Below are 23,198 nucleotides of genomic sequence, written 5' to 3' on the forward strand. Positions count from 1 at the left end.
CACACCCAGTCAAACGAGAAACACACAGAAGGTTAAATAGTGGTCTTTCTCAGTTACCCCTTTTATTCCACCTAATATCCCAGTCTGTGGCATGGTGCTGCCCATGTTCGGGTTGGATCTTCACCTCTCAGGAGACTTTCTGCAAAAATCACTCAGGGACACACCCAGAGAAACACTTCACTACTGAAGGCATTCTGAATACAATCCACCTGGAGCCGAGGGAAATCATTGATTAAAACACAAGTTTTCTCACTTGTGGTCCACCGGGAGCCTAAGAGCATAGATAATCAATGACCATCAAAACCATCCCAGACCAGAAGATTTCTGGACCTTTGTTTCATGAAATTGAAGAATGAAATTCACAAACAGAAGAAGGGTGAGTTTCAGAAAGTTTTCTTACAGGAGTGATCTTAAGAGAAAGTAAGCAAGCAGCCTGTGTCCAGGAATGGAACCAAGGATGGATTTGCTACCAAGGTTCCTTGGCTAGGGTTAATAAGGCTTTACTGGGTTGGGCATGGGTATGTGTGTGATCTGGTCAGTCCAGTTGTCCCCCCGTTGAAGTATTTGAGTGCCTCTCTACCTGGGTATCTGGGCTGCAGTATCAGGCTCACCTTCCTAGGCCAATGAAGCGTCAGTTCACACAAAGCTTCTGGGAAACTGCAGCCATAAATATTCTTTTCTCCTGTGTTAAAGGAGAAGAAAAAGAACAACAAGAAAGCAGAATAGGAACCAGTGTCCATAAAGATTGTTAGACTCTCTGACCTCTAGCCAGGACAAGCTGTCAATAGAGCTGAGGACTTTTCTGGGTTCTGGCCAGGACAGTTTGTAGTCAAGGGCAAGGAAAACAGTGGTTGGCTACCCAGATCCCTGCCTCAACTCCTTGTCCAGTGTCTCCTGTTGCCAGCAACACTGACAATCAGCATTAATCGTGTACAAAGCCTCCTTTTAACATGTTTTAAATTTGAAATATTACTTTTGGTGTAAGTAAAATAGTTGAGAGGAGCAAAGGTTTAATGCTGTATTTTTCTTGTTTTAAAAGCATGAAACATTTTTTTATTTTCTTTATGATTTTAGTGTTTGAAGTTTATATTTAATTTTTGTGAGTATTTGCATAAATTGGTATACTTAAAGTATGGTTTCTTGAAATGCAGTTTATCCCTTGGTATAGGATTGTACAATGTACACTGCTTCTCAGTTGGTTTACATGTACAGTAACCTCATGAACTGCATACCAAGTCCCAGTCCACAGAGACTGTCTGATTTAAAAGATTCTCCGGTAATTTTAATGCACATTCCAGGATCAGGTAATGAGAAGAAGGCTACTTTTAAAAAATTGAATGAGTTGCTTTGAGGTATGGTTATTTCATGTCTTTAAAAAAATAAAAATGATAAGGATCAGTATCTATTGTGCTTTTTAATTGAAGTCCTTTATAATTAAAAGTGTGAAAAATCATCCAGCTCTGATGAATGTGTAGTTGTGTCTCCTCAAACTCAAAAGCATGGGCGCCGTAATATTTCCAAGTGAATAAGGAGACGCTAGTGTCTGTAGAATTAGCATTCCTGTCCTTCCACTGCCGCTGCCAGACAGCCAGATTCAAACTTTCTTCACAACATGAAAAGGATGCTCTTAGGCGCTTTCCACAGATGTGAGTGATTGATATGGAGAATGATACTCTGTCTTAAACCATGTTGCTAGGAAACAGTTTGAAGATTAAATCTCCTATGGAGACATCTTCCAGCCTGTAGTAAAGAAGGGTGATGGCACGTTCTGCCTTTTAAAAAGAGGTTGACTTGTTTATTTACCTTTATGTATATGTATATATGTGTCTGTGTGAGAATGTGCGCAACACGTTTGTGCAGGGGCCTACGGAAGCCAGAGGGCATCAGATCCGCCTGGTACTTGAGTTAAAAGTAGTTGCGAGTCATCTGAAGTGGGTGCTGCAGACGAACCACTCTTTGCTGCTGAGTCTTCATTCCAACTGCTATTTGTCCTAATTTTAAAAGTAGAAAAAATAATCTATCAATTCTGCATCTATAAGCAATTTATTGTGATTTCCCTTCAGGAGATTCATTTTGAAGTTTTTTAAAATTTATCTCATACTAAAACATGTAGGAATTCTTTTAGAACGTATGTAAGGATAGAATTGTAAGCATCAGATGATATTTGCCAGCATAGCCATTATTAAATTGTATATAACCACAATGATAAACTCATCTTAAATCTTTTTTTAATAATTTTCTTACAAAGGAATTAGTATGTCCTTTTAATTAGGAAAATTTGGCTCTATAGAAAATATAACAAATCTACAAAGCTTCTCTGGTGTCACCTCTTAGAAATAGCTACATTTTGGTGCAATCCCATCACGATTTAGTAGTTTCAGATAGTATATATGAGTTTATGATTTTTAGAATGGATTTTTACTTTAACTATGTTCTAAGAATTCTTGCCTTTTAATGTATACATTACTTTAATTCATTTCTACTTATTGCTGTTTTCATGTACTAAGATATCTACCAATATAAAACTTATATTTTATTTTCCATAATTTTTCTCTTTTTTTATTTTTTCCTTACCTTATTATTTAGTTTCTTGTTATTTTTAAGCCACAATTTTACTATATTGCCATTGCCGACCTTGAAATTCTAATCTTCCTGCCTTAACCCTTTGTGTGCTGGCATTATAGGTGTGTATTACCTCACTTGGTATTTCAGTCCTCTCTATTTTTCGATTTTTGTATATTTTGTAATTTTAAGTCAGACAATATCCAGTATGTTTTTCTAACAAAGTACCGTATAAAATATTTTTATGAAAAAAACATATTTAATGATTTTAATACAAGGAAGTTTATTGTTTTATTATTTCTCTCTATTATAAAGTAAATCAATCAAATTAAGTCATTAGAAGGAGGTTTTTGTGATGAATTACTATGTCAAAGTATCTCAACTCTCTTTAGTCTTTTGGTGCATAAGTTTTCTTCTCAAAATGTTGACTTTCTTAGTGCTTTTTAGTTGTATAGGAAAATTCAACCATTCTGTCAATTTCAACACTGAGTTTTACTGACTTTAGTTCTATAAAATTGTATTCATATGTATAAAATTATATTCATATGTATAAAATTATATTCATATGTATAAGCACATTTGAGTTTGCATTTTGAAGCTGTATATGACACGAGTGTGGTTTAAGTGTGTGCATTATATGTGTGCTGTGTGTGCGTGTGTGCAAGCAGTTGTGCTATACACAGGTGAACACGTATGTGCGAGACAGAGGTATGTACCAGACACCTTCTTCAGTTGCTCTCTAGCTTACATTTTGAGACAGACACTTGCACTGAACCTAGAACTTACTGAATTCAGCTGAACTGTCAAGTTCGAAGGATGTGCATACTCTGTGTGCAGTGCTTATAAGCATATCAATGTCCTAAGCATCTAGGTAGATGCCGGGAGACGAACCAAGGCTGTCATGTTTGTTCTGCAAAGCACTTTTCCAACTGAGCCATCTTCCCAACCTTTGTATTTTTAATTTACAGTTTCTTGTTCATATTCTTTCATGTAAATCTCCAACCATGCCTACCAGTTGTGGACCTATGATGATTTTACAGTTACTCACATCTATAGCTTTGAATTCTTTAGAACTTTGTCTACAACCAACTTCAGATTTTTACCCAATTCATATTTTGTCTTTAAAATATGTTTGCAATTTTTATATAAGAGAGAAAAAAATCCCTGTTTAATTTTTATCTGTTGGGGGCTGTTACATGATTATTTTCTTTAACTACAAGCTTTATTTTAAAGTGGTTTAGTTTTTATATTTAAACAATGAACTCCTCTGGGTTTATTGACATATGAAGTGAGATTAGAATACATATTTTTCCAGTTAGAAATTTTATTACAATAGTTTTTCCTGTTAAACATTTTATGCCTTTAGTTTATTTCTTTATTCTTGTCTTTGCCCAGTAGTTATTCAGTAGAGAGTTGTTTAGTTTCCACGAGTTGATAAGCTTCCTACTGTTTCTGTTGTTGTTAAAATCTAGCTTTAATCAGCAGCAGTCTCATAGGATGCAGGCAGTTATTTCCATTTTCTTGTTTCTCTTTAGACTTGCTTTGTGACCAAGTATGTGGTCAATTTTATTGAAAGTCCATGAAGTGCTGAGAAGGAGTTGCATTCTTTTGTGGTTAGGTGAAATGTTCTATAGGTATCTGCTAGATTCATTTGAATTATAATGCCTGTTATCTCCAGTATTTCTCTGTTTAGTTTTTGCTGGATGACCTGTCCAATGGTGGGAGTGGAATATTGAAGTCTTCCACTATCAGTATGTGTGGGTTGGTGTGTGATTTAAGCTTCAGTGATGTTTATTTTACAAGCATGAGTGCCCTTATGTTCAGAGCACAGATGTTAAGAATTCAAACAACATTTTGGTGGATTTTTCCATTGATGAATATGAAGTGTCCTTCCCCATTCTCTTTCGATTTTAATTGGAAGTCTATTTTGTTAGATATTGGGATAGCTAAACCATCTTGCTTCTTAGGTTCATTTGATTGGAAAATCTTTTTCCAACCCTTTGCTTGGAGGTAATGTCTATCTTTGATGTTGAGGTGTGTTTCTTGCTTGCAGTGGAATGATAGATCCTGGGTCCATTTGCATTCATTCTATCTGTATATTTTCATTTGGGAATTGAGTCTATTGTACTTCAAGTCTTGTCCTTTCGTGACCATGATGTAGGGGAGGAGAGTACGGGCTTCCCTCTATCCTTCTAGTTTCTTTACTTAGATTAACATTAAGACACATCAATGTGAGAAAATATAATTACATATTTTGAGTGCATGAGGGCATCGTGTGAAAAGAAATACCATAACCTCCTCAAAATCTAGAAAATTATGTGTCTTCATAGGGGAGAGGAGAGGAAATGTGGATGATTTAAGAAACAATTGATGAGTTTAGAGAAATCTAAATGGATTTTTGAAACAAATAGGTGATGTTAATCTTTCCTGCTTAGTGAAATTCCCAAGAGCAGATTCACATGACAAATTAGCTCCAAGAGAACCCATCTCTAGGCAAATGTGAGGGCCACATTCTTGCTTTGCTCTGCTGTTACCTAAGTGTCCTCAAGTCAACATGACCAGCTTCCCCAAACCTCCCATTTTGGTAGCATTCTCTGGATTGTGCCAGCGGTATCTCTGTCGACTTCTGTATGTAGGCTTGTATTATTGGGGAACTTGTTCTATTTTGTTTGTTATATTGTCAATGGCTTTTTTGACCCTGAATCCTAATTCATGTTTAGAAGTGGTCTTATTTACATTCTAATTACTGTCTTCTTAATATTTGAAATCTTAATTCCTACTTTGTTCATATAATTTCTTCTCCCTCTCTTCAGCTGAACTCCAGGAGCTCAGCCCAGTGCTTGGCTGTGGGTCACTGCATCTGCTTCCATCAGTTACTGGATGTTGTTTCTATGATGACAATTAGGGTAGTCACTAATCTGATTAAAGGAGACAGTCTATTTAGATACCCCTCTACCATTGCTAGGAGTCTTAGCTGGGGTCATGCTGTAGATTCCTGAGAATTTCTCTAGCACCATGTTTCTCCCTGAGCTATGGTGCGGGAGAATTATCTGTATTCTGTCAATTATGTATTTTAATAAAACTCTGATTGGCCAGGCAGGAAGTATAGGTGGGTCAACCAGACAGGAAGTAGAGGCGGGGCGATGAGAACAGGAATATTCTGGGAAGCAGGAAGCTCCCTCCGCCATTCCAGCCCAGATCACTGAAGAAGCAACATGTGAACTGCCCAGCTAGAAAAGGTACTGAGCCATGTGGCTATCGTAGATAAGAATAATGAGGTAATATGTGTTATAAGAGCTAATAAGTAGCCAGAGCTAAGGGCCAATCAGTTCATAATCTTATGGAGTCCTGTGTGTGATTTCTCTTTGGGGCATGCCGGTTGTGGGGTACCGGGTGGGACAGAAACCCCAACAAGCCGGCCCTCATGCTACAGAGCTAGAGAGATGGTTCAGTGGTTAAGAGCACTGCCTGCTCTTCCAAAGGTCCTGCGTTCAATTCCCAACAAAAACATGGTGACTCACAACCATCTGTTATGAGAGCTGGTGCCCTCTTGAGGAAGAGACCTGGTCAATCGTCCTCATCAACCTAGACCATGAAATCCAATATGGACAAGTTAAAACAAAAAAACCAAACCAAAACAAAACAAAAAACCCCCAGTATATATGGGCTGCATATGCATGCTTCAGCATTGCCAGAGCACTAAAACTGTTTCTCCCTAGCCCCACATTGACTCCCTCTCTCAAGATACTTCTTTCTTTGCTTTCCCACTCAATCGTTTCCCCAACTCGGTCTTCTTGATTCCTCATTTTCCCATCTCCTGTCCCCTCCCTTCTACCCCTTCCCAGTTTACGCAGGATATCTTAACTATTTTCACTTCCTTGGGCCCTCCCTGTGTATCCCTCTTAGGGGCCCCTTTTTTTTTCACCTGGGGAAACCACAGACACAGCTGACTTGAGCTCCTGGGAGCTCATGGACTATGGACTGATAGCTAAGGAACCTGCATGGGACTGAACTAGAATGTGGGTGACAGTTATGTGACTTGATCTGTTGGGGGCTCCTGGCAGTGACACCAGGAACTATCCCAGGTGCATGAACTGGCTTTTAAGAGCCCATGCTGTATGGTGGGATGCCTTGCTCAGACTTGATATGGTGGGGGAAGGGAGATAATTGATCCTGTCTTAACTTGGTATGTCAGACCTTGTTGACTATCCAAGGGAGGCCTTACCCGTCTGAGGAGCATATGATGAGTGGGAAGAGGGGAGACATGGGAGGGCAGGAGAAGGGGAGAAAGGGTTGATATGTAGTGAAAAAGAAATTTTTTAAATAAAATATTCACATAGGAAAAATATTTACAATCAACTTAGATGCTGTCACTTTCCTCATATGTATGGGAGCTTATTGCTCTTCCTGAATTAGATAATTGGTTACAATTTTTCCATTGAAATATGTGAAATAACTTACATATTTACAAAGAACTCTCTAGATGCATTAATTTAAACTTCAGAATGTAATATTTAAAATTGTATTTAATGTGTGCATGACATATGTTCAGATGTGTTTGTGTGTGTGTGTGTGTGCACGTGTGTGATGTCATATATATATGAGTGTGGGTGCACATACACCATGGCATAGCCTGTGTGATGAAGTCAGAGGAGATCCTCACATGTTGGCCCTTGCCTTCTATCTTATTTGAGATAGAGTCTCTTTTGCCTTTTTCACTGCAACATATACCAACCTAGTTGGTACATAAGGCCCCAGGTATTCTCCTGTTTCTACCTTTCTGTTTTTGTTTTGTTGTTTTTTGAGTAAGGGTTTTCCTGTGTAACTGTCATGGCTGTCCTGGAATTAACTCTTGTAGACTAGGCTGGCCTTGAACTCACAGAGATCCGCCTGCCTCTGCCTCCTGAGTGCTTGGAGTAAAGGCATGTGCCACCACTGCCCAGCCTGTTTCTACCTTCTATTTCACTGTAAGAGTGCTAGGGTTAACCAGACTTGGGTTTTCATGCTTGCATAAAGCATTTTACCACGGAGCCATCTCTGCCTGAGAATCATTATTTAATGTGTTTAAAGCCAGTAAAGGAACCCATTTCAAATCTATAATGAAAGATGCTTAAGAGAAAGGATTAGGTCCAGGTATAATTTGTAATTTTGCCTTGTCCTTTCTTATTCTGTATTAGATTAGTATTGGTAAGAAATGTGGCTAATAAACCAAAGGCAAAAAAATGATTTGTGTTGGTCACTTTTTGTTAGCTGCTATTATTTTCATATTTTTATTGTTAAACAGGGAAATTATGGAAAGGATTTTCAATTCTAATTTTTCCAATTAAAAAATTTTATGTATATGGGTATTTGCCTGCATGTATGTCTGCTCATCCCATACATATCTGTGGCCCATGGAGGCCAGAAGAGTGAATTGGATTCCAGAGTACTCGAGTAAGAGATAATTGTGAGCAGCCATATGGGTGCTAGAAACTGAACCCAGGTCCTCTAGAAGAGCAGCAAATGCTCTTTAGCACTGAGCCATCTCTGCAGCCTGGATGAAAGGTACTTATAAAATAATACTGCCTACTTAATAGTGAAGGCAGCAAAGTCTCTAAAGGGCTTTGTAAAAGGATTATGGAAATATCTTTTCATTTTAAGAAACAGAACAGTCTCACAAGGTGAGTGGCCCTCTACAAACAAAACAAAGTCAAAAGATTTGAAAGATACATGAAAGAGAACAACATCTAAACATAAAACATTCCCTCGGCACTTCTAATGGCCAGACCAAAGTCTTGCTCATGCCTCCGTGTTTACCAGCATCACCTTGCCATGGTGCGCAGGCCTGTAGAAGTAGCTGCTTGCTCTGTGAGGTATGACAAAAGATCCTTGGAAAGTACATTAGCTTAATACATAAAAACAGTTTTACAGTTACTATCTAGGTTATTCTCTGTAAAATTTCAACTCAATGTCAAGAAATTCAGACTCATCTGTCCATTTAATAAATTCGTAGTGGAGGAAGAATTGGTGAGAAGTACCTAGACCTGTATTTGAGATCACTGTCTCCATCAAGTCTGTTCTAAATGATTAAATGGAGAGAAACAGCAAGGATGAGATTGTTGAGTCGTTTAAGAAAAGACACAAGTGAAAGCCATGGCAGCAATTAAATGATTCGCGTGTGAGGGAGGGAGGGCCAAGCAGAGGGCTTTTGTGCCTCCAGACCTTCCTTTCTTCTCTCCAAACCCCCCGATGTCCCACAGAAGCCAAATATTCCTTCACATCACTGCCAGATAGAAACTTTGATGCCTCTGGAGATCAGAGACTTGAAGTGAGATAGAATGCTTAATCGTAAGAAGCAAAACTTACCATGAAGGAATTCCAAAAAAATAATGAGCATACAACAGAGAAACCTAGCTTCTGCTTGGGTTTCTCAGACATCTGGAAGGGAAAGGTACTTGATTTGTAATCCCAAAACGAATGAGCAGATTACTAAAACGTAGAAGGTAGACACTAGGCTCTTAGTGTTAGACAACAACGCTGCTTGTTTTTATGACTTAGTGCTTAGTCACTGAAGAAGAGAAAACATGATTGTATGTCTAATATCAGCAAGAATGCTAGTTTCTGTTTGGGAAGAGAGGGAAACTCTTGTGTGTGGTCTTAACAGTATGAGTGTACTTAATGCCACTGACTTGAAGTGGTTAAACAAGTGGGTATTATGCTGCTTGTGCTTCGCAACAATAATGAGGAATTATGCTCAATCTTTCTGAATAAATCCTCTCTTATGAGAAGTGGAGATGTCCAGTATACAGTTCTCGCTGTGTCATTGTAAATCTTAAAGGAGGTGCTTCACACCAAGAGCAGAGTTTCACTGTCAGTTACGGTCTGGTGGTTAGAAAAAATGAAACAGCTAACTACAAAGATGCTGGGGATGAAGATTCCAGGGATGAAGATGCTGAGGATGAAGATTCCAGGGATAAAGATGCTGGAAGATGCTGGGGGTGAAGATACTGGGGGTGAAGATACTGGGGGTGAAGATGCTGGGGGTGAAGATACTGGGGGTGAAGATACTGGGATGAAGATGCTGGAGATGAAGATGTCTGTGTGTCACAACATGCATATGGGAATCAAGATAACTGGCAGATGTCACTTCTTTTGTTCCACCATGGGAGTTTGGGGAATCAAATTCACATCTTTAGGCTTGGTGGCAAGCACTTTACCTTCTAAGTTATCTCACTTGCTTTCATTAAGTTCTCTTTTTTAAAAAAATCAAGATGAATAAATGAATAGTTAAAACTTAAATCTAAATATGTTTATGTGATAATTTTATTATACTAGATACCATTTAAGGAAAATTTTTAGAAATGTAGGTCTTGGCACATCACGCATTAAGTACAAATATCTGAATGGCTACTGGGCTTAGACTTATTGGTATTCTCTTATGTAGTTACAAAATGAATGCTCAGCGACCAGTAGGCCTACTCAGCTGTGATCCTGCATGGCACCATAACCCGGAGGGCACAATAGTGACAAGCATACCTTGACAGAAACCAACGGCTCTCTACCTGGATACAAGACCTGTTCAACAATATGGAAAGCATGCCTGGTGCAGAAAACCTAGCCAGTTCATAGGGATGTGAGAAATCATGGATCCTGGTGGAGAACCTACAACTGACACTGTTCTAAACCAGCATCATTCCTAACTACATTCTAAATATTTGTTCTTATACCCACAGATAAATGCAGTTCTCACCCCTCATCAAAGAAACTTCTCTTCTCAATAGAGACCATCACAGAAAAGTACAACTGATCAGAATACAGAGAATGAGTGGTGCCCAGTATCAACCAATACATCTCCAACACTACTCCCTTAACTAAGGCTCAGGTATCATTTTGGGGAAAGGGGGCAGAAAGATTGCAAGAGCCAGAGGAACGGGAAATTTGCTGACTGATTGTCCAAGAAAATTCATAGAGACTACACCCAGGAAGCCTTATCAACATGGCCACTTCAACAAGACCGGAGCAATGTTGACACCAACGGAATGCTAACCTGAAAAAGAGAAACACTTGAGCCTCAACACTAGACAGTAACTATGAACAAACTGAGGAAACTGAGGATGAGAGAAGTAATCTTCCCCATGTGGAAGAGTCAGCACAAGGTGGTTAGCCCTGAGATTATATACATACACAGGAAGTAGACAGATTGAACAGGTTTTATTTATATAATTAGGAGAGAGAGAGAGAGAGAGAGAGAGAGATGACAACTTAAGAATTTGGGAGGTGATGCTTGGGAGGGTTAGAGAGAGCTCAGGGGAAAATGGCATAATTATAATTTCAAAACACTATTTTGAAATTTAAAACCCCAAATGCTTGTAAATATTTCAAAGTTAAAGTTCATTAAAGAATAAAGTTTTCTTTATGCTGATTTTAGAATTAGATCCTAAAACCCTTACCTGTCAGTCCACATATGGCTACAAAAGCCAACATGCTGTCAATGATTCTTCTCTTTTATTCAAAAACTCCACTATTGTGAATCATACCATGCTCTTAGGAGGAATATGGCTTATGTATGGCATATCCTAATACCCCAGCAATGACTCCCAGGTGTTATATGATCATTAACAACATTTTCTCCATGTAGGTGAGAGTAAGAAGTCAGTAATAATTCATATGGGTGAAGTATTCAATGACTGTGATGTCACCTGTAGGGCACTGAGACAGGCACGTGGAACAGCCGCTGACATCCAAAGCCTGTGCAGAGATCTGAGAGAGAAAGACTGAGAACACTGTCTCAGGGGACAGCAGGAACTCAAGTCTTTCCTAGACACAGGTGTTTCCACTGAGAACTAAATCTGTACAGAGAGACTAGTGCAGCTCAGGAAGTCATTAGTGCTTGCAGGACAAGCTGAGTGAGCCCTTCCATCTGGCAGCGTGTCTTCACAGGCTTTGTCCTTATGTCTGTGTCTGTGGGAGCAAAGGGGAAAAACATTGGATCATTCTGCCTTGCTGGCATGGAGTATTTCTGCTGTCAAGGCTTATTAAATTCCACTTTGGGTTATTAGATTTGATTCACTGGGCTGGCATCTCAGCACAGGGGTCTTTGTAGTCATCCAGCTATGTCAGATCAGTTTGAAGTGTTCCTGGGCAAAAAACTGGAAGTTAAAAGCACATTTAGTCAGATCATTATAGTTCAGCAAGGGAGTCCCAAATAAAAGAATATTTCAGGCATTAGTCAAAGTAGCATAACAAAATTTGTAGGTGGAGTTTTCCTGTCCTGAGAGCTGTTTCCAAAATAACCACTTGGAGTCTTAATATAAATTATAAATACTTGGCCAATAGCTCAGGCTTATTGTTAACTAGCTCTTACAACTGAACCCTTTTCTATTAATTCATCTGCTGCCCAAGGCATGTGGCTTTTACCTCTATTCCATTTTGTGTGTTTTAAAAGAGATATTAATCACATATCTAATTACATGAGCCATGAGCCATGACCTATTCTGTAAGGTGCAGAGTTATCAGTTCCCAGTTAACACCCACATCATCAAAAAGCCTGCCAACATTGCCCTCAGTCGTCCCGACTTTGTAATTTCACACTCTCTTCCATTTACTGCTGTGTTGGAATATTGTTTCTCTTTCCCCATATGCTTCACACAGTCTGGTGGCAGGATGTTTCAGAGCAGTGCTCCTACCACTTGAAGACCATTGTGCGCCTAGCTCTGCCGCTAGCTGAGCCACAATAGATCCTATTCTGGCAAACAAACAAACAAAGCAACAACAACAAAAGCAGATGCTACTTACAGTTCCTTTCAGAAAAGAAATGCTTTCCTTGGACGTGTACTATATTCTTTACTCGGAGCACTATATTCTGCTAGCATTTTTTACTAAACACATCTGACTATAACAATGAGCTGCTCAAATTCCAGTAACAATACTGCATTAAAGGTTAAACCAAAGTCATAATCTTTAAAGGTAGTTTAACGGAGTCACTGGGAAGCTAGAACATTCAGAATGTACTGCATTAAAATTTTATTTAATAATTCAGTAGTTGACTGGAGAAGTATAAGATTTACATGAAGCTGACTAACGAGCTTAGCATTTAAATGTATACCACTCTTTCACTAAAGGATTAGAACTTTTTAAATCCCAAACTAATTTCATTTCCAAAACCTGTCACTCACTTCCTGATTTCAATTTTGCTAATCCTAACAGCGGGTCTCTGAAAATGGATTTCAGACCCTGTTCACAGACTTTGTAGCTGACACTTTGTAAGGATTAAGAGACCTCAGCAACACCGGGAGACTTTTATATTGATTTCTTGAATAGAAAGAAAAAACCTTCAGTAGAAGGTGATGGTGTCTCTCACCTAAAATAGCCCATATTTAACTGTCATAAGCCCTCTGCCATCATCTCTTAGAAGTAGCCATGCAACAATTGTCCGTGAGACCAGAGAAGAGTAATAAGGGTAAGGCATTTTAGGTTAATTATTCTTTCCTTATAACCTTTCCCTAGCTGTGCTGGAGATAAAGGAGCATGGCTTTCTGTGTGTCCATATCCCTAAAAATATTCTTTTATTTTTAAATCAGTGACAGAAGAACTTGTTAATAGATCTCTTTCTCCATCAGTGCAAATAAAAATCACGGTCTTGATGGAACAGCCTGTCATGACATGGAAGTTTATGTAAATCCTTCATAAATGATTGTTAGTCATTAAATACCTACTAATGGTGTGATAGATTGTTTTGATTAATTTATTTGGAAGATGTTAATCCAGAACAGAGCACGAGAGTCAGAGTCACAGCACAGAAATGACAATCTAGATATGGACCAAATGACAACCCTAGAAGTGATTTCATCCTCAACATATTTGTTATTAGTTTTTAGGAGGCCAGTGATTTTTAGATGCTAGCTTTGTAGGCTGTAACTTAGTGGGACCACACTGATGAAGTCCTCTTAGTTATGCTTAATTCTAAATCTCAAATAACAACAATGTGGATTGACTTGGCAGGGTTGGAGGTGTTCACTAGACCTCCTTGTTCCTCTTCCTAATGTGGCCATAATGAATAAACCTCCTTTCTATTATTTTCACTATTACTTGTCTCTTCAATTGGCCTACCGAGGTATGATGTGGGATTTCCCTCTGCATGCTGTGAATATGTTCTATTGCCATTGGTTAATAAAGATGATACTTTGGCCTATGGCAGGGCAGAATATAGCTAGGCGGGAAAACTAAACTGAATGCAGAGAGAAGGAAGGCAGAATCAGGCAGATGCCATGCAGCTGCCCTAGAAGCAAGATGTGAGGTAACAAAACACAAGCCTTTTGGTAAAATATGAAACAATAGGAGTAGGTTAATTTAAGATGTAAGAGCTAACTAGGAATATGCCTGAACTGTTGGCCAAACAGTGTTGTAATTAATATAGTTTTGTGTGATTATTTGGGTCTGGGTGGCTGAGAAACGAACACACAATCTCTGATTACATGGGTGTTGACCAAGCATAGCTTGCTCAGGTTTTCAGAGTCCATTCTGACCATCCTGTTATAGTTTGACCTTTGTAGAAGGAGGCAGTGTCTTGCACTTTCTCAGAAAGTATTCTGCTATATAGAAATCTTGTAAGATTTCAGACTCCTTGAGACAAATTCATACAGTTATCCACTAGAGACTTAATGATGTGGATTCTTTGAGAGTGGCTAGGCTTTTCTCTACCCTTGCGGTACTTGAACTTGGGAAACTAAGGTGCCAGGTATCCAGCATTCAACAAAACTACCCCATGGGGCCAGTGGCTTTCAAGTTCACGGTCTCACAGCAGAAAACACACAAGGAGTGAGCAGAGCTAACATAGATTTGGTAAAGGAAAACGAGAAAGAACTCCTGAAAGGAGGGGGTTCACAAAGAGGAATATGACTTCACTTCCTAGTTTAGTGCCTATTATGAGACTTACAATAGGAGCTGAATTGATACTGAGGTAATTTTTAATTGAGATGATTCATTCTGTGAGCATGCCCCACCCCTTGCCAAGCCTTCAGCAAACTGACAGTGCATCGCTTGTTGCATCAAAGGAGTGGTCATATGCCATGTTCATCTTCATCCACTCACTTGTTTTATAGGCTTTTGATTGAGTCACTTTCTGTATGTCCAGGTTTGTTCATCATTTGCTGCAGCTCCTTATGACCTGCTGTGGGAGCTGGTTCCATTCTAACTTCGAGACAGTTCAGGAGATGACATCTCCACCCAGGTCTAGAGATCTGACTCAGGTGCTGCTCCTTTGCCCAGGTCTTACAGTTCACCTCCTGCTGATTATGATGAGGGGATCTAGCTATTTTCTAATCCTGCAGCTCTCTAACTGGACACCTAGCACTAGCAGAAAAAACGCTGTTTGCATCAAGTAATTTCAGAATACTTCACAGCAGCAGTCTCACCCAACACTTAGAGTATTTCCTGATCCCGTATTTAATATTTGCAGAAATAGAGGCCCAGTGTTGCAAGCTGCCCAGTTGTTGAGCTGAAAAAGAGATAAAACTTGTCTCTCTTCCCTGTTTTACTACATCTTCCTATGCCTGCCCTGGTACTTTGATCTCAGAGAAGGAATTGCTAAATAACATTCTAGGCTTAGGAATTATTTTTTGTTTCATTTAACTTCCTAGAACACTTGCTCTGTGTGGACACAGCTAATTCTGTGTTTGCCCCACTTTCCAAGACTACCTGTAGAGTTGATGGGTGAGTGTGACACTCCTCCCTTTCACAAGTTAGCAACATGAAAGACCTCAAGGCTGAGTTCACAGCAGGCTCTCTGCCTTCTGGGCCTCAGTTTGCCAGCCATCTCATTGGTAAGCCCCACTACTTTCCCTCTCCAGACTGAACTGTAACAATTTCCCTTGCCCTCTAATCGAATAACTGAGCCCTATACCCTTCTCACATTGTAACATTGCATATGAAATTCCTTAGAGGTGTTTTAGAATTCAGTGTTCACTGTTGCTATTGAGCCTCACACGCTGCGTGGTTTGCTTTGCACACATTTTAGCTCAGTTACCCTTTGAGAATGATCATCTCATACAAATAAAAGCTTTGACCCGGTTACCTGTTTCCATTTCTGTCTACCTTCTCCTTCACCAAGAATCTCATCCTCAATGTGTACAAAGCCTATGGGAGGGTTTAAAGTCAAAACACTCATTTGGCTATATTTACAAACTTTGACCAACATACCAGTCAATATCAGTGTTTTTAATTTATATCTATATTTGATACTATTGTTATCATGCAACACTTAAATAAAATAAATCTGTTATTTTTTTTCTTCAGGACATTTAAGTGATTCCCTTTCCTCCTGAAGAAATATTTTTAATTCTTCATTATTTTTCATATACTGATGTGAAAATATTTTATTACAGCAGTTTTTTTTTGCCAATCTTGCTTAATGAAAACAAGGATAAGTAAATTAAATATTCTAGATTTAATACAGATATTCTAGGCATATATTTTTTACCTTCACAGAAATCTTTGATAGATTAAGTTTTATAACTGAAAATTAGCTATTCATTTATAATAATGATATTCCAGTAGCTCTTCATATAGTATTCCCCATCACGGGCAGAGAGAAATGAATGTGCACTTGCACGTCTCTGCTCATTCTCCTCTCTATATTTAAATAATACAAGACCCAAACCCAGAGAAGAGTGGAGCATATGATTAGCAGGTTTCCCCACTTCAACTAATGCAAACAAGACAAGCGCCCACAAACATGCCCACAAACCAACCTGATCTAGACAGTTGCTCATTGAACCTCTTCTCAGGCTGTGCTAGATTGTGTGAAACAGACAATTAAAACTTAATATTATACACACATTCAGGAATGTTTGGGAATTTAAAAAATCAGCAGGAAAGGCAATCCAAGGGCCTTGGCAGCTTCCTGGTGGAAGGAGATGGGACAGGGAGGAAGAGAAAAGCTAACCTTTCTGAGAAGTCAATGTCAAGCTCAGCACTGTGGTCCATGGCCTATTGCATGATGGGAGACATCACTATGAGAGAGGGAAGGTTAGACTTGCTGAAAGAACCTACAAAACAGGCTTAACAGTCTGCTAGCAACTGCACACAGGAGGGGACCATGGAAGTCTAGTACATATCTCACTATAGTTATTCCCCCCATTTTCTTTCCGTCTTCTTTCTCCCTCCGATTTTTTTTTATCACGTCTCCATGAACATCATATGTCTTCTGACTTTAGGCTGCTCTTCTTTATGTAGCAAATCAGAATTTTCTCCTTACTGAAGGTAGATTTTACACTTGTCTAAGTAAAGGAAGTGACTGTTGTCTCCTTCCAAGTGACATTATCAGCCATTAACCAAGACACTTGTCAGGAGTTTACTGGCCATTGGCAAAGCAATTTGTGTCAGAAGACATTAACTTGTCAACTTACTGGGATTCCTATGTCTCAAAGGGAGTCCCAGACACAGGAGGCATGCTCCATGAGACTCTTACAAGCCATGATCAGGATCAGGTCAAGTGTAACAAAGTAGCTGAGAGAACTGTGTATGTGTCTCAGATGATTCCTGGAGGTGTTGACTTCAGATGTCGCCCTACTGCCTTTCTTCCTGTCTAACATCCTGTATCACTATTTGTAAATCTTTGAAAACACATTCTCTTAAGTTGAAACTCCTGTTCACTGGGTATCTCTTTAACACTCGTGGATACATTGTTTTTCCAAGAATTCAGTAGAAATGGTTGAATTTATAGTTAGCCAATTTTACATCTTGGACCACAGTATCTCCACCTTCACCTTCTGCTCATATTGCCATACTGCTGTGTTTGCCGTGCTTTCCTTAAGATAACCTTCTTCTCTCAAGTAAATACCACTCAAACCTCAATCTGACTCATTGCACTGACTCATGGACCTGTCTGTTAGCCACTGGCCAGCGAGTTTCTTAATAGCAGACACTTCTACTTTGCTTTTGATTTTTCATACCTGTTGCTTATGCAGAGACAATGAAACATTAGTTCTGTGCCCACACTACCACAAGGCTATTCCAAAGAGCTGGATGAAATGTAACACGGCAACTATATGGTCATTGATTTTTTTTTTCCCTTTGGCAAAACTTACCGAAGTAAGATATTTTACTAGATTGCAGCATAATTTTGTAGCTTCGTTTATGAAACTTGTTCTTTTTTATTTTAAAGCGGGCTCCTAAACTTTTAAAGATTTGAATACACCAAACTTATCTTGATCTTTGCTGACAGATATGTCTGGAGATATTCTGTAATAAGAAAAAAATGAAACGTTGAATGAATAACTAAAAGAACAGAAAGGCAAGAGAGTGATTACATTGAGTCTTGACTGAACTATACAGCAAGACCCTGCTTAAATAGACAGACAGACAAACAGACAAAAGCATAATTCTGTTTTTTTTGTTTTTTTTGTTTACAAAACACTGATGTCATCCTGTTATGCCATCCTCTAAGCTTCTAAAGCTTTTGCAAAGGTTATCTTTATTATATGATCTTAGGGATGGAACCCAGTCCCAGTTCTTCCAGTAAAAAATATATTAATTAATATTTCAATCTATGCTACACCTAGATTTAATTCATTAAAAAAATCTACTTAAAATGTTGACAATATAGCAGTTTCAGTAGATAACTTGTGTGTTTTGTGTTGAATAAGAAAAGAAACCTGCTTACCACCACCAAATTGCCCAGTTCTTGTCAGCATTGCATTCTGGGAGGGAAGGGACCTTGGGAGTTCTCTCATTGCACTAAGTGTATTAAAATCAGAATATGAAAAAGAAAAGAACTAATAACATCATTGTCCCCAAATGTTGGCTATTTCCCATTCTCTCCTGTTCCCCCTCTATTTCTCCCGATTCCCCCCTTTTTTCCTGTCTCCCCCATTATTCTCACTTCCATTTCTTTTCTTATCTTTTTCCTTTCTTTCTTTGCTTCTAAGTTATTTTCTTGTCTTTTCTCAATGCAGGTGTTCCATAGTACTCAGCTGCCATAAAGCTTTCCTCATTTTTGAAAACTGAACCATTTATTCAACCGAAGATGAAAATGTCATTACTGGTCAGCCATCTCCTGCTAATCTCCATTACATCCTGCCTAGCAGGTAAGAAAAAGCCTTTGTGTTTTCTCATAAATTATGTGACTACAATCAATTTGTATCTTACCATGAAATATTTCATGTGATATCAGAACTAATATCTTCTTTTGACATCTGGGTAAGGTTTAATTAGTAAATAAATTTTACATGCTAAGATTGGCTTTATTTGTATTTATTTTCAATTAAGATTTTATAAGTTTTGCCTGCTTTCTTTGGTAAAATGCTCATACACCTGTAAACTTTGTATCTCTGAAAAGGAAGCAGTACATATCACAGAGTAGTAAATTTTAACTTCCCACAGACCATGTAGCTTTGGAAGAGACGGGCGTCATTTCCATCACCTGCCTACAATTGAATAAACTTCAGTACCTGTAGTAATAGTAAAATGTAGCAAGGAATTAAAAAAACTAACATTTTAAATGTCTTCTTTTATCTTTAATACTCCTTACTCACTTGTCAGTTAGCATTAAGCTAATATAGCTGTGTTTAATAACTGATTTACAGATTTCCAAAAACTAACACACATAACTATAAGTGCATAGTTATAATGAGTATCCAGCACAACACTAAATCTGACAAATCTTTCCTTTGTTTACTAAATTTTAGAAAAATGGCGTTCAAATAGTCTATGACACCTATAGGCATAGAAAGAATAGCATAGCTGCTTTGAGTTCTCAGCACAAAGATCATGTTTCTCTCCTTCAGAGGAAATATGAAAATTCAGGACTATTTCCCACAAGTATGGACACTAAGTTTTACTGGCAGTAGTATATTGCCTAATAATTATTTTTTCCCAAACCTCCATCTCAATGACTTTTTTCAGTGAGTACTTGTGGACCTGTTATTCATCAGAAGACATACCTGTATGGAGTCTTTTCATCCATGAATCTACCAGTCTCTTTAAGGATGCACCTGAAGACTTTTCTATTGCATTGACAATTTACTTAGTTCACTTGTTTGTCTGATACAGGGCCTCTTGTAGCCCAGGCTGCCCTGAAACTTACTGGGTGGCCAAAGATATCCTTGAACCACTGATCTTCCTGTATCATCCCCCTGAGTGCTGGGATCACAGTATGGCTAACTATTTATTTTAAAGAGAATTAAAAAAATAATGTGGGCTTTTTTTTGAGGATGGTGATTTTTATTAAACTAATTTCAGAATTTAGTGAAAGTAATTTCTTTAGTTTCAACAGTGGGAAAGTTGGAGCCATGGCACCATGCTTTGCCTGCAGCGGCCGGGGCCTTCCCTCAATCTTTAGGACCTAAACTCAAGTGAAAACAAATCTTTGGTTTTGAAGCCAAACGGTAATTTCAAGACAAGCTGGTCTAAAGCATGCGTATTAAGAACAGAGTGTATTAAGAACATAGGGAAGGGAATGTACACTAAACGACATCACAACTTTGAGCAGCTGTTTAAGCTTCTCACAAAACAGTCACTATGGTCTCAATGACAAACATATGCACCATGTTGATAGCTCTCAAGTTTCATCCCAAGGGTATCCTAGAAAAACAAACTTTCTCCTTTCTCGCTTGTTGTTAAGTATGAATAGAGGATGGATCCAAACATGCCTTGGGTCAGAATATAGTTTGATGAGAGCAATCCAGGCACAGCTAGTTTAACACAAAGAGGGTTCCTGCTGATACCCCTAGATAGTTGGGTTTACAGTTGGGAAGGGGCAAAGGCCTTGAGTAAGTGCTAGTTGTGTTGGAATTCTTGACTCTCAGAGACAGAGGTGAGGGAATTTTTCCTTTCCTTTGCCCTCAGCCTGTTACTCCTTTTTCTATCCTGCCTTACTTAATACTTAAGTATTTAATGACCATGGGAAATATGCATAGACACAAGAATGATATACATGCACATATATAATTGCATGTGCAATGTATTTATAATGAATAAAAAGAAATCTTATTTAGTGATTGACATCTTATTATAAATGAAATAAAAATCATTTATTTGTCTCCCAAATTCATACTAATTCTATTGATTATAAATATTAGTGCTACTACAATATAATGTCAAAATAGGTAAATAATATTCTCATATGTATAAAGATACATCAATTCTAGTGGGTTTGAAAAAACACCTCAAAGAATTACTTTTACTTGACATAGAAATTTTCTTTTTTTTTTTTTAGAGTTCACATGGCACAGAAGATATGGTCATGGAGGTAATATTTAAATAATTTTTTGTAAACTAATTGATTTCTGCTTTAAGTTATAACTCTATACTTGAAGGAAAATGATTATTGTTATATCAATTAGAAATCCTATAAGGTATTTTTTTCTTAAACAAGTTGTTTGACTGTTGAAAGACATCGCACACACACAACCCCCCCCCAGATAAACACTTCCCCCACACACACAGACAAACACACACTAAGGGGTTTGGGCAGATGAAAACTATTCAGTGTGGTCTCCATTTTTTCTTACATGCTTTGGAACAAAACAATGCTGGGAAATCTGAACTGATGTTTAAAGATTGCTTAACTTTTTCTGCAAGCCGCTTGTTTGCTTCAAAAAAGAAAACTCAAGTTAGCGCATTTGGAGCCTTGAGATTCGGTGCAGTTAGGAGCCGACAGATGTTAGGCAGCTACTGCTTGAGATGTACCGAATGTAACGGCCAAGCCTGCTAGTGTAGAGTCTCCTGTGATTACTGCTTCCGCTGAAGAAGAGGCACTCAAAAGAAGACCAACTTGGATTTGTTCCCCAGCTGGAACGCACTGGCTAGGCTTGCATTTTTACATAAACTAATCAACTCCTGTAAACTTCTGTTTTTGCAACGTATAAATCAAGGGTTTCGTATGGCAAGAAGCACACGAAGAACACAGCAAATACAGCTGATGTCATAACTCATGGACTATGTGCTCAGTGGCTGCTATCTCACTAAAGCCATCCTGACTGAAGGTTTAACTTCCGTGTGTGTCTCCAGCTGTTCACATATGCTCCCAAGCTCAGTCAGCATTCAGCTGATAATCACTAAGGACCCCCTCAGGACACCTCACTCCCATACCTCTAAAATTCTTGTGCATTCTGACTTTCAGGTGTCAGATTTTGTTCCTATTACACGGGGAGATTCGAAATGATGAGGAGAGAGTTCCACAGGCTCCTCCTATATCCTACTCTATTGCTCATGTCTGCACTGGTGTGACCTGTGGACATTTGTAGGATTCCACAGGCGGTAGGCCTGTCTCATCTAGTCCGTCTAACTTGTAGCCACAGAAAATGACCCTCCTCTCTCCATTGCCAATTTCTCCTTCTTTATGGCTATCACCATCAACACACAGTCATTCCATTTTGTGGACAAGTTGTAATGACTGCCTTTAATCCTAGCACGTGAGAGGCAGAAGTAAGTGAATCTCTGTGACTTCAAACCCAGCTTGGTCTACAAAGAGAGCTCCAAGATACCCATCATTACATAGAGACACACTGTCTGAACAAACCATCAATAATAATAATCTTGTCATTTTCAAACTCTGTACTTAATATCCCATGTGTTCCCCCTACTTGACAGCAATAAAAGAACAAAAAATGCCCTTGCCTGCAATTACTCTTTTCAATCCCTTGATCTGTCTTTTCCTTTGAGTATAGCAAGATTTACAACCAGTAATCAACATTGTCTCTATGCCACCCATGATGTTCAAGACGTTAATGCAGTGAGCCACTCACTAGCTTCCCCTACAGTGCACAGTCACATACAGACAGAACAGGATTCTAAGTAAAGAGGGGCATTTCTTTTTTCTTCTATCTTTCTCTTTTTAAAACAAGAGAATCTTTCCCAAATCCACTGAAAGAAATGTCATGACCTGAGACAGCCTGGGTTCTCTCCAGGCAGAAAACTGTAACTTTCCGGTGCTGAGAATATTCCCAGTCATGTCTAGAAGTCTTGAAATGGCTTGGGATCCCAAGGAGGCTATAAAGACATGATGGAGACCAGCAATACTGCTGTTGAGTTTATTTCCAAAGGATGCTTAATCATTAACACAAGGACACGTGATCAACTGTGCCTATAGCAGCATTATTTGTAATAACAAGAACCTGGAAACAACCTAGATGCTCCTTAACCAGATAATGGATAAAGAAATAGTGGTGCATTTACACAATGGAGTACTACACGGCGGTAAAAAAAATAATGTCTTAAAATTTTTATGCAAATGGATGGATCTAGAAAAAAAGCGTATTTAGATTTAGTGAGGTAATCCAGACCCAAAAAGATATATACAATATGTACTCACTCATACATACACTCATCTAATGTGGCCTCTAGACATTAAAAAAAAAACCAACCTACAGTCCACAACCCTAGAGAACCTAGAAAACAAAGAGGATCCTAAGAGAGACATACATGCATCTACAGAGGAGGGTGAAAAAGACAAAATCTCCTGAGTAAATTGGGAGTGTGGGGGTTATGAGAGAGGGTAGAAGAGAGGAGGAGAGGAAGGGAGGGGAATGAAGAAAAAATATATATATCAATAAAAATAAGAATAAAAAGACATGATAGACTCTCCCTGTGACATAAAGCCATGCAAAGAATTTAGTCTCTATAACCCAATTTGCTAATCTAATCCTCACCATCCTTTA

The 23,198-nt window shown here is 38.6% G+C and overlaps 1 protein-coding gene across 4 annotated transcripts in view; it reads left to right on the plus strand.

Annotated features, from left to right (window-relative positions):
- Cntn1 (contactin 1) overlaps window positions 1–23,198 on the plus strand; it is a 304,667-nt gene that overhangs the window by 149,634 nt on the left and 131,835 nt on the right. For all 4 annotated transcript variants that reach the window (XM_048444803.3, XM_085678791.2, XM_087899195.1 and 1 more), the window contains 2 exons: window positions 18,495–18,626; window positions 20,756–20,788. In XM_048444803.3, the coding sequence (XP_048300760.1) occupies window positions 18,566–18,626; window positions 20,756–20,788 (94 nt within the window). In that variant the 5' untranslated portion in view covers window positions 18,495–18,565. The remainder of the gene's footprint in view (window positions 1–18,494; window positions 18,627–20,755; window positions 20,789–23,198) is intronic.

Source organism: Myodes glareolus, chromosome 19, assembly GCF_982192425.1.
Source record: "Myodes glareolus chromosome 19, mMyoGla1.1, whole genome shotgun sequence".
NCBI lineage: Eukaryota > Metazoa > Chordata > Mammalia > Rodentia > Cricetidae > Myodes > Myodes glareolus.